At 39.5% G+C, this 11,296-nt stretch overlaps 1 protein-coding gene across 6 annotated transcripts in view; it reads right to left on the reverse strand.

Moving 5' to 3' along the window:
• The window catches only part of PIEZO2 (piezo type mechanosensitive ion channel component 2), a 199,457-nt gene that overhangs the window by 13,872 nt on the left and 174,289 nt on the right, over window positions 1-11,296 (reverse strand). For 3 of the 6 annotated variants that reach the window (XM_083518446.1, XM_083518445.1, XM_083518444.1), the window contains 13 exons: window positions 11,231-11,296; window positions 10,576-10,742; window positions 9,405-9,559; window positions 7,571-7,741; window positions 6,529-6,954; window positions 4,977-5,235; window positions 4,678-4,860; window positions 3,755-4,004; window positions 2,806-2,938; window positions 1,927-2,074; window positions 1,607-1,821; window positions 1,311-1,469; window positions 538-685 (listed from right to left, as the gene is read on the reverse strand). In XM_083518446.1, the coding sequence (XP_083374572.1) occupies window positions 538-685; window positions 1,311-1,469; window positions 1,607-1,821; window positions 1,927-2,074; window positions 2,806-2,938; window positions 3,755-4,004; window positions 4,678-4,860; window positions 4,977-5,235; window positions 6,529-6,954; window positions 7,571-7,741; window positions 9,405-9,559; window positions 10,576-10,742; window positions 11,231-11,296 (2,480 nt within the window). Of the gene's footprint in view, window positions 1-537; window positions 686-1,310; window positions 1,470-1,606; window positions 1,822-1,926; window positions 2,075-2,805; window positions 2,939-3,754; window positions 4,005-4,677; window positions 4,861-4,976; window positions 5,236-6,528; window positions 6,955-7,570; window positions 7,742-9,404; window positions 9,560-10,575; window positions 10,743-11,209 lie in introns of all 6 variants that reach the window. The other 3 variants (XM_083518443.1, XM_083518442.1, XM_083518447.1) reach the window with 2 other exon arrangements.

Below are 11,296 nucleotides of genomic sequence, written 5' to 3' on the forward strand. Positions count from 1 at the left end.
ACCTGCCTCTTTTCAAAGCAAAAAACTCCAAAAATTGCTATCAGTGGCTAATAATAAATCTATGGCTATCAATGGCTTCTAGCCAAGATGGCTATGCATGTTTGGAGCCTTTATGCTTCTGAATATCACAGGAGGGGAGAGGGCTCTCGTGCTTGGATCCTGCTTTTGGGTTTCACACAGACATCTGGCTGGCCACTGTGATAACATTATGGTGGACTACATGGGTCATTGGCCTGATCCAGCAGGCTCTTCATATAATAAGAATCTACGAACCCAAAGTTCTTAGGTTCTTATTATAACTTTTCATAAGGGAGTTGCTCTAGTCCTGTAATCATTTTTGATTACCCTTTTCTGAATCTTTTCCACCTACACAATCTCTCTGTGCAGAGTGATACCATCACAGATTTGTATAAAGGCATGATTTTGAGATATGAATTTTCTATCTTGTGCTTCTTCAAGATCTTACACTATGATCTATGCCCTCATAAAACATTTAATGAAAATAAATGGGGTTTTTTATTTTAAGAAAAATATTACCTTTTCAGACTCTCGCCAGCACTTTAGGATGAATATATGAGCATAAATATCTTCAACACAGATCCAGCTAGAGAGGCTTAACGTGGTATCTGTCCAAACCCAGTCCATTACTGCCCTCAGCTCAGTTAAGAATGGTACCAAGCGGAATCTAGACAAAGAGAAATAATCACAGGTGAAGGTTCTGTTTTAACTGAAGAATATTAAATCAAGTATGTTGTAGCATTTAAGATTTCAGGTGATTTATGTGCTCATTTTTAATTGTTTTGGTTAACTTTTGGGAGTTCTAAAAGATTAGTTATGTTTCTGATCATTCATGGGTTCTAACCCAACATGACTAGTTGCTTTGACTGCACAAAGGAGATTTAAATTTTCCTGTCATGCAGCAGCTCTGTGGTCACTGATGATTATTAAATCATGCTGAATAACTCAAATATATACAGTGATACCTCGAGTTAAGTACTTAATTTGTTCCGGAGGTCCGTACTTAACCTGAAACTGTTCTTAACCTGAAGCATCACTTTAGCTAATGGGGCTTCCTGCTGCTGCCGCACCGCCAAAGCATGATTTCTGTTCTCATCCTGAAGCAAAGTTCTTAACCTGAAGCACTATTTCTGGGTTAGCGGAGTCTGTAACCTGAAGCGTATGTAACCTGAGGTACCACTGTATTAAAAGTTGTATGCCACTCCTGAAGACCCTATTTGGGGGTAAAGGCAGCCTATGAGTGTCACTATAGTTAAATAAATGTGTGACTGAAAAGAAATATCCATACTCACCCCTGAAATAAGAAGAGGTTTACATAATTGTAACTTTTTGTGAGGAAATTGCCAAGTACACGAGTTGGGTAGCCACAACGTATCTGATATGCCGATAAGCCAAAATAAACACATTTCACAAAATACCAAAGTTGTGCAACAATATTTTGGCTAAATTTCCTGCAACATAAAATAGATGGGAGAAAATGAATATAGACACACATACTTTGATCACATTTTTAAGGCAGTAGACTAAATCACTGCTAAATTAAAAGCATAATTTTTAAAAACAAAAAAACAAAAACCCAAACACGTACCTTTCTGTCACTCCAGGCAAGATAAAGAACATCCAAAAGTGTATACCAAAAACAAGTATGACCTGGAAGATGACTTTTCCCATGACAGTCTTTCTTAGATATAGTGCCCGATCTACTACCATGGTTCCAAACTGAATTAGCACCATCACTAAGAATGCACTTGGCACTTGGTCCTCTGATAACGAAGAGGTGATATCTGCTGCTGCAGAGTGTTTCTGCAAAGAAAAACAGGAGCAATAAAGTACAGGGAGCATTTGTCATAAGAGATAATCATTTATAACAAAAAAAATTCCAAATACATCAAATTCCTTATAACATACCCCAAAAGCCCAGAATCCAAACACAATGATAATGAAGTCGACAGTATCAGCAAGGAACATCAGGACATAAACATCAGTCACAGCACTGTAATCTGGGTGGATAAGATTGTAGAAAAACTGTTTGATGGGCACATATACCTGAAGGGTCCTGAAATAACAGAAAATACAGTCTTACAAATAACTTTATGTAAAGAACTATGCAGTTTAATTTACTACTCCCAAGAACGTATACATTTGCTTAAAGATAACGACAAAATGCATGAAGCCCTTTGGTTCCATATGAGGGAGAAAACCAAGTGAGCCTGAAGGTCTGGCTTGCATTGTGCTCTTGCCCATTCCTAGGTGTAGAGAATGCAGATAACGACTCAGGCCTCTCTCTGGTCCTTGGTATTCTCCCCAGGCCACACCCCTCAGCCATTGTACTTCACACCCTCATTGAATGTTTTCGATTGACTTGGATGTGTCCTTGAACAGTTTGAGTGTTCAGATGAAGAACATTATGTGTGTGTAGAAAGCTCTGCCAAATATTGTTTCTGGTCTTCCCACCGCTGGCATGTGGCCCTTGGAAGATTGCTCAGAAGGGACTGTGGCCCTCAAGCTGTAAAAGGTTCCCCTTTTCTGCTCTAGAACATTTAGGACAAGTGAAAAAGCACACAAGACACAATGTGGGAGAATGTGGGAGAATATGAAGACAAACAAAGAGAAAATCAGTGCACTGGTAAAACTGTTACTTGGAGCCTCAGGACTGCATAGTGCTTTGTTACTAAACCTTCAGATATGAGCCTTTTATGGAATTTCAATCTTCTAAAAATCCTACCCAAAGCATTGCAGAATCAATTCCTGATTTCATTTAAACTGATACAAACTTTAATTGCTCACTTTTTAATGGTAAATGCCTTAGCTATGATAAGTTGTTCCCGCAGCTTGTCCATGAGAAGTTCTTTTCTTGATTTTTGTTTTATGCTCAGCACACTGCTTCCTTTTTGACTGCTGTTCCGTGTGCTGGTACTTCCTGAGAAAACAGTTGGGGGGAGAAATTACAAAGTGATACATCAATCTTAAACCTCCATTTACCCTGGATTATGGTAGAGTTTTGGCATGGTTCAGATGTATGTAATTCATCTCCTCCTTTGTACCCGTAAGAAGGAGATCAAATTCTGATTTTAAATAAACCACAGTTCCTTGTGATGTCTTAACTTTGAAGACTGTGGCATGCTGAAACAATGGTGGGCAAAACAAGCAGGATCTAAAAAGTTCCATTGATACTTATCTGAAAGGTAGTTTCCCATTGCCTGTAGAAGTCATCAGGTTGTGTAACATCTCCATCTTAGCTCCCATAGTTTAATTCACTCCTGCCTCCATCCAAACAGTCACGTATTTCTTAAGTTCCCATTATTTCTTATCCTTGGGCCAGTTCATATATCTTTCCCTCCAATATTTGTGAGTTTTCTTTTCCTCTGTGAGTCTTCCAGCTGCCCCATTTTCCCCTCCCACTTGTGCAGCTTGGCAGTCCTTCCATTTTTCCTCCTGCACCTTCTGACCAACCTCCTCATCTCTCTCCGCTTGTCTCTTGCCTCAGTGTGCTTTTCCCCCACTGCAGTTCTAGCCTTGTTCACTCACTTGTTCTAGCCTTCTAATTTAAAGAATCCTCACTTGCCTTCTCTGCTTGGCTTGCCTTGGCTTGCCCTGTCTCCTTCTCCCATCTTTCCTGTGGCTGCTTCAGAGTAGAATGTGTTTCCTGCCATTGGCAAGAAATCAATGACTAAGCAAGTACAATGTGTAATGCCATATTCTGTTTTAGAGTCTTGGTCGTGGACCAAATGCATACCTCTTTTTGAACGGTGTGAGGAGAAGCTGGATCTGTGAGAAAGCTGTGATCCACTACTTGAACTTTTCCTACGGATGGCAGTCTGCTGCTCTGGGAAATGAACATGTATGGATTCAACAGATGCTGCCAAATTGACTGATGTCAAAGAGCCAGCAGAACCTCTCCTGTCCGACTCAACTGACTCATCATCAGAGTCACCTTTACTGCTGCAGTTGTCTCCTCCATCATCTTCATCCCACAATCCATGACACTAAAAAAATAGATAAAGTTAAGCAATTATATTTAAAATTATATTATATCTTAAAATTGGCTATTGTTGGGATTCCTTCTCATTATAAAATACACATGCTAATGGTATACATTCTTATCTTCAAGTCACCTAACCTCTTGTGCACCATATTTAAAGAATAAAGCTACTGAAATACTTCATTTTAACTTTGTGTGCTGGTTCATTACTTAACTTCTAAAATGAGGTGCTTTAGTTCAGGCATTCTTCAATACCACAACCCTAATCAAGATTTGTGAAGCTAGCTATGGTTGAAAAGGCATGCAACAGCATTGTAAACAAGTTTTAGGGCCAAACCCTGGTTGACAAAGATCAGTTTTAAAGTCTTGGTTCTTTCAAGTTGGTTTAAGGGCACAAACAGATGTTCCTGTGGAGCTCTTTGCTCACAAAAGCTTATAAGCAATCCATGCTATAACTTTAAATCAGAAATTAAGACAGCTAACTAATCATATTCAGATCTGATTTTGCAGTGAAAACATTTCATTTAGTCTAATAAGTGTCTCCATGACTCTTAATATTTATAATTTGGAAACTGCAATTCAGATATGATGGGAAGTCAGCGTGCTGCCAGCCACATCATTCTATAAAAAAATCTAAGTTTAAAAACAACAAAATACATTTTTAAATTCCAAAATACCTTTAAAATAGATCGATGAAAAAACAAAGCAAGGAGTTGAACAAGGTCATAGTGAACATAACCCTCTTTCTTCTCAACACCAATAATATTGGGAGGATGGTAAGGCTTGTCCTTGTTTAGTTCTAGTTGCTTATTCCAAGGGAAGAAGCCAAACTGGAAAAAATATTTTATAACAATCGTTACCTGTACAAAAAAAAAAAGAGAAAAAAGAGAAAGATGAAAAATAGCTTCATGTTAATCATTGAAAATTTGGTAACAATCCATAAAAATGAGAAATTATCATTAGAATATCAACATACCTCAGTGTAGACTATAGCTGTCATCCAAAAACGTTTGCTAGGCCTCGGGACGGAAAGCATGGCCCAAAGGAATATAAGAATAGGAAGCACAAGGGTAATCATGGAGGCAGAGATCATGTGATTAAGAATAATTACAAAAAAACACACCATTTCTGAACGAGCCACAAGGGTATTATACAAAGCATAAATTAGCAGCAAAAAACGAGGCTGAGTAGAGTAGAATTTTTCCGACTCATCCAGTTCCTCATCTTGAAACATTCTGTGGGGACAAAGTTAGATCACATAACTTGATGTGCCAATATGTTAAATACTGCAGAATAATCTGTAAGTAACAACAAATAATATATTTCTACTTAACAAAGAACCATGCAAACAAGTTTCCAATACCCAGCTTTAGATGTGTTTCTTTACCGGCCACACTAGAGATGTGAGGAACCTCAGGCCTGGGAGGCTGAATGCAGCCCTCCAATGGAGCCCCTGTATTTGGCCCTCAGAGATTTCATAAGGCCAGACACCTCATGAGCCCTGCTTTGCAACTGAGGTGCAGGTTATCAAAAGTCAGGCATAGAATTTCATTAACCACACATTTATTTCAAAAGAAGGTGTTATTTCTCAGTGGGGTGGGGTGTTTCAAAGGAAACAAAATATCTCCTGGTACAGAAACCCGTGGGCACATGTAAAGTAAGTTTCAGAATGTCACCCAAATATTTTGAGAGACCAGGTTCAGCATCCAGGCCTTTTCCAAAGTTAGAATATTTGCATATAAAGAGTTTCAAATCAGTTTTTTCCCCTTTAAAATGCAATCTGTGTTTCGTGGGTCAGGTAGGTAGCCATGTTGGTCTGACACAGTTGAAATAAATAAAAAATTGTCCAGTAGCACCTTAGAGACCAACTAAGTTTGTTCTGGGTATAAGCTTTTGTGTGCACGCACACTTCTTCAGATATTATTTTGACTATGTTTCTTGGGGTGTGTACTTGTCATAAAATGTCATAATTAGCCGCAGTTTCCCATCAGGTATACACCATAGGCACATATGGTGAAATACATGTGTGGCCGTCACTGTGCCTTTCATGTAACAATTTTATGATGTGCAAATGACCACCCCCCAGTAAATAATTCTAATGAAGTTCTTGCTCAATGTTCATGGTATGCAAAATCATTGCACCCCATTGCAAATCAGTCAAATTCTGTCTTACATTTGTGAAAAGTAAAGGAAATGTTATCAAAAGTTTCTTCATCTGAAAGCACATGACATAGTTCTATTTTTAAAGGTAAGCAGGTCTAGCCATGGCCAGTGCCCCAGTGAGAGACTACTGAATACCACATCCCTGCTACTGTAATCTCCTGAAAGGAAGGCCAGGGTACAAGTGCCATAAACTGAATTCATCACATGAAGCAGCACAAAACTAATGTAATCAGAATGATCTGGTGATCAGTGAATTTACTACAATTCACTTAAATAACTTGAGCATCATTACAATATAATTTTTGTAACATAATGAATTCACATTATTTTACATGCCTGTGGGGAAATTATTTTATGATTCTTACTTGTTTAGAAGTAGTTCGCTTGCAGTAAGCTCATGTGTCAAAGGAGGAAGTATAGAATCTTCTGGTTTGTCAGACTGATTTTCATCTGGGCTCACCATCATATGGTTTTTGACAGAGGAACCATCTTGGGAACTATCTAAGGGGAAAAGCTCCAAGCTCACAGCTTTGCTGTAGGAAGGAGGGGGTTCAGCAATGCCATCCAAACCAGAATAGGATGGTATATCTGTATCAGAAGTATATGCAGCTCCTTCAGAATCTATGCAATAAACTTCCATGTCATGCTCCTGCCTCGATGCAGCATCTACCCCCTCTTCTTCTTCTTCTTCTTCTCCTTCTCCTCCTTCTTCGTGCTCCTCCCCTTCAACTTCTTCAATAGTTTCTGCTGTCCCCTGACGAGAATACAGCATGGTGATTTGGGTAGCCTCACTGTCAAGAACAGGGGGAACAATATTATTTTGTCAATTTCTTATTTCACAAATGAAACACTGATGTGTCCAAGGTATGTTCTATGCTTAAATTTCAATTTTAAGCCAGTGAAGACAAACTCAACCACAGTTAAAGGACTGGGAACAGGCCATGGCGTTATGTGTCATATCCTCCCCATCTTTTCTCCTCTTAAGAATTAATTGCCTCTTTCTGCCTTACCCATGGTTTTAGATTTTTGTGTGTGTGGCATTTTTTGGCCAGCAATCATATTAGCTGCTGTGGCTAAGGCTAACCAGGATTCTATCTGAACCAGGAGCTGAAGGCAGCATTCTAAGCTCTCAGCTAAAATGAATGGATCAATAAATAGGTATCTAATTTAGAAACTTGAGACCAAAAGTATAAGGATCAAATGGGGGCTATTAAAAAGACAGAAAGCCCCCCCAAATATTGGTATGAGCCTAAACAAGACAAATATGCTTCTATTAAGTACTCATGCACATCTACATCTACATATACAAAACACACACAAAACACACCTGCGCTGGCAAAATCCACAGTGCCAAAATTTACAATGGTCAGGGTAAATGAATGAACAAAGCATGCATGGGTTAAGCACCTTGACACCATACTGCCACTGTCAGCAGATGAGGAGGACATATCCATGCTGTACATTTTACGAAGCCTAGGACGCGCACGCTCACTTGTTTTAGGAATAGGGTCTGGTCCATCTAAATCATCAAGGGTTGACTGCCTTGACAACAACAGTGTGGTTGCTTCAGTGCAGCAGCTAGCAGTGCAAACAGTTACAAAAACAGTGTTATATACCAACAGCATCCTGAAGTGGTTCAATAGTAACCATGCAGGCTAGCCATGCACTATACAGAGACACATAGACAAGGTTTTGAGTGGGGATTCTGAGCTACCAGTATGCACTGGTTTTTATTCAAAACAATGTTTTGATAATCACACAGAATCAATAGTAATTAAATGGGAAACCATGGCGTGAAGGCATAGGGCTTTCAGCCATTTTGTCACACAGTTACAGGTTACAGCCTGCAAAACCACATAGAGTGGCTCAGGTTGCAATCCTAAATTCATTTGCTAGGGAGTAACTCAGAGGAACAACTGAGTTTGAAACAGATTTATACCCAGAATTTTAGGGTTCCAACCCTACCAAGCTTTGCTGGAATTTCTTGCATCTAACTGGCTTGTGTATTATTATTTTTAAAGCAGCTCGGCTAATTATATGAAAATTGTCTGGAATAAATATGTATATTATATGTATAATATGTATAACAGCCCAATGCAGTGCAGCATTTCTGCAACGTAATTGTATAAATATTTTTATGCAGTTATATGCATTGTTGTATATAACTGTTTATGTAATGGCCACTTCAGGAAACCTGGAGTATATATGCATATTATATGTTCCAGCACATATGAGGATTGTTCTTATCTTTAGCAGAACATGCTTCTTGTCAAGATTCAACGTGTGAGATGAGAATTAGAAAAAATCCATACGCATAAGCTCAATATCAATGTTCTCAGACAATCCGATCACTAACTCAAGAGAAATGTGGTCGTGAGTAAACCTGCTTAGGACTGCACTGTCAGACACTCAAATGCTTCTTGGATACAATGGGTATTGGATGTTGTAACTTTAGGAAAAGTCTGCCTTTTGTCTGACAGTTTCCATTTGGTTAAAGATGGCTCTTTTGGCACTGTCTTGTTTATATAACTAGGAGGCAAACCTCTTCCCACAAGATCTACAAGACTTGTTATTTATTAATCAATCAATCAATCAATCAATCAATCCATCAATCAATCTATCTGCTTTCAGAGAAATCCAGACGGTATAGGTTAGTACACAAATGTTTATTTTATTCATTAAACAAAATGCAAGCCTTTTTACTTTTACTTAAAAGGTTTTATTATTTTCAAAATATGTGCAGCTTCTTACTACATGTATGATATCTGAAAAAGCCCTGGGTGGCAGTCAACTATGTTTTACTCAGAGTGGACCCAGTGAAATTAATAAACATGACAAAGTTAGGTCCCTTAATTTCAATGGGTCTACTGTTAAAAAAATGTGGATGATGTGTAGCAGTTTTTCTGCTTTCATAAACCTTTAACATGAGGAAAACAAATAGCTCAAAGAGAGGTGCTGTTTATACCACCCTTGTCACATATTATTATCCATAGAAGACAGTTACTTGTGGCCTCCCACTAGGTCAGACTTCTTTTAGAAAAACAGGACTTCTTCTTTCTCTCCTCTCTACCCACCATGCCATCTCTGTGCTCCTCCAAAATCTGGTTGGACTATCTGGCGCAGACTTGGGCATGGGGTGGGAGGCACAGAAGAACAGGAAATCCATTGGCACTCCCTCTGAATAATGTTGGATATCATCCTATATGCATTGGCTGAATTACTGCTTATTTTAAACAAATACCTGGATTCGCTGTCACGAGATACTGCCGATTCTAGACTTTCTGTCCTCTCAGCCTGTCCAGGTTCATAAATTTCATCCAATCCTGATTCCCTAGAAAGTTTCATTATATGGTTCTGATAATACATATGGATACTCTCTCGAGTTGGAACATTCCCCTAAAAAGGAAGAGATAGAATTTAGAAGTAGGGTCTGCCAATAATCTCTGAGATCTGGTGATTATCTGGTGCAAACTAGTGAGAACTGTGCAGCATATCAAAAATTGAGGAGTCTCAGAACTATACCATAGAAGTGTTTCACTCTTTCTCCCTTGCCAGGCTATTCATTAGGTTTCTTCCATCCTCAATTATAGCAATAAGCTAAAATTAGCAGATCTTTGTTAATATTCATCATGCGTCCAAAACATTTAAAAATAAGGAAAAACTACGGTTGCTAAATTCTAAACCTGCTCCTACAAATACTGTCAAGGACTGGCTGGATGCGGAGGAATGGTGGGAGGCACCAGCTGGGGAGCCCCCCAGGGAACCCCAGGGGGAGGAGGCTGGGCCAGGGGACTGGTGGTGGGATGATGATGATGAGTGGTCAGAGGGAGAAGAGGGAACAGACTGGGAGGAGGAGGTGTCAGAAGCTGAAGAGGCAAGAGGGTTTAGGGGAGCAGGACGAGGCTGTGGCAGAGAGCAGTCCTGATTCAGAGGCTGGAGAGGAGCGGGGCCCGGAGACAGATGAGGCAGGCTGCTGAAGAATCCAGGGAGTTTCCCTCTCCTTCTGCGACCTGCTCCCCTTCTCCTCCCCTTGCTCTCCCAGAACTCACAGAGAAATGAAAAGAGCATAGGAGAGATGGGTTGTGTGCAGATGTAGTATCTGATTGCTTGAAAAAAACCTAGGAGAACAGAGGACTTAGGCAGCTGTGGGGAGGTGGGAACCCTCAGTCCTCACAACTGCCTCATTGGGGCAAGACCTACTGGGAAGAGTGGCTGGGATCGCTAGTCCTGTGCTGTTTTGGTTTCTTGAATAAAGAGTTAACTTTATTGACACCAGTGGTTTTTTAATTGCTGATCTACACCTGACTCCGGCTCCTGACAAGTATCTAGAAACAATAGTTTTGGCCAAGGTGGGCCTGAATTCCAAGCCTTCCTAATAGCATCAACTACATGATATGAGCATGTTCTATTACCTTTTTGATTTCTCTAGTAAGCATGCACCTCTCGATTCTTAGCACGGTGGAAATATCAATGTGCTCTCTTGAAATCGAATTGAGCCAAGCTGTAAAACTGTCTATTGTTGCCAGAAACAGAACCCAGGTAAACTTCAAAATATTATATATTCTTTTGATAATGTTATCTGGGGGCAGGAAACAAGAAAAAAAAATAGAGATTTAGTACATAAGCAACCACCACCGTAACAAATATTTTTGAATGAATGAAGAAAATCTAGCCCCTAAGGAATCATTGTTACTCTCTGACTGCTACTTCTATTCAATTACCTGAAAGTAAGCTCCGCTGACCTTCCTACAACTTTCTTTTGAGTAGACTTATACAAGACAGCACTTTTTCTGGCATTTCTAGTTTAAGGAGCCAAATTATTGGCCAATCATTTGAACCAGAATTATTCTGCTTCATTACCAGTCAGTGTAATTGTTTGATGACCTCTGAGTCTTTCCGGCTTTAGTAGTATCACTTGTGCTAGGAGAGTGGTGAATGTTGATATATAATTGTAAAGAAATTGTACAGCACACCAGACATAGGATTTGTTGGCTTGCCCTTATTTAACACACTGTTGTACTGTCTAATCAGAAAATAAAAGAATACCTTTCTTGCATCTTTGCTTACCGGGTCCGTCTGAGGACTTCTTTTTTACAGGTTCCTCTCTTTCTTCACACTCCACATCTATACCAA

This window comes from Podarcis liolepis (genome assembly GCF_965112155.1).
Source record: "Podarcis liolepis genome assembly, chromosome: 8".
Taxonomy (NCBI): Eukaryota; Metazoa; Chordata; class Lepidosauria; order Squamata; family Lacertidae; genus Podarcis; species Podarcis liolepis.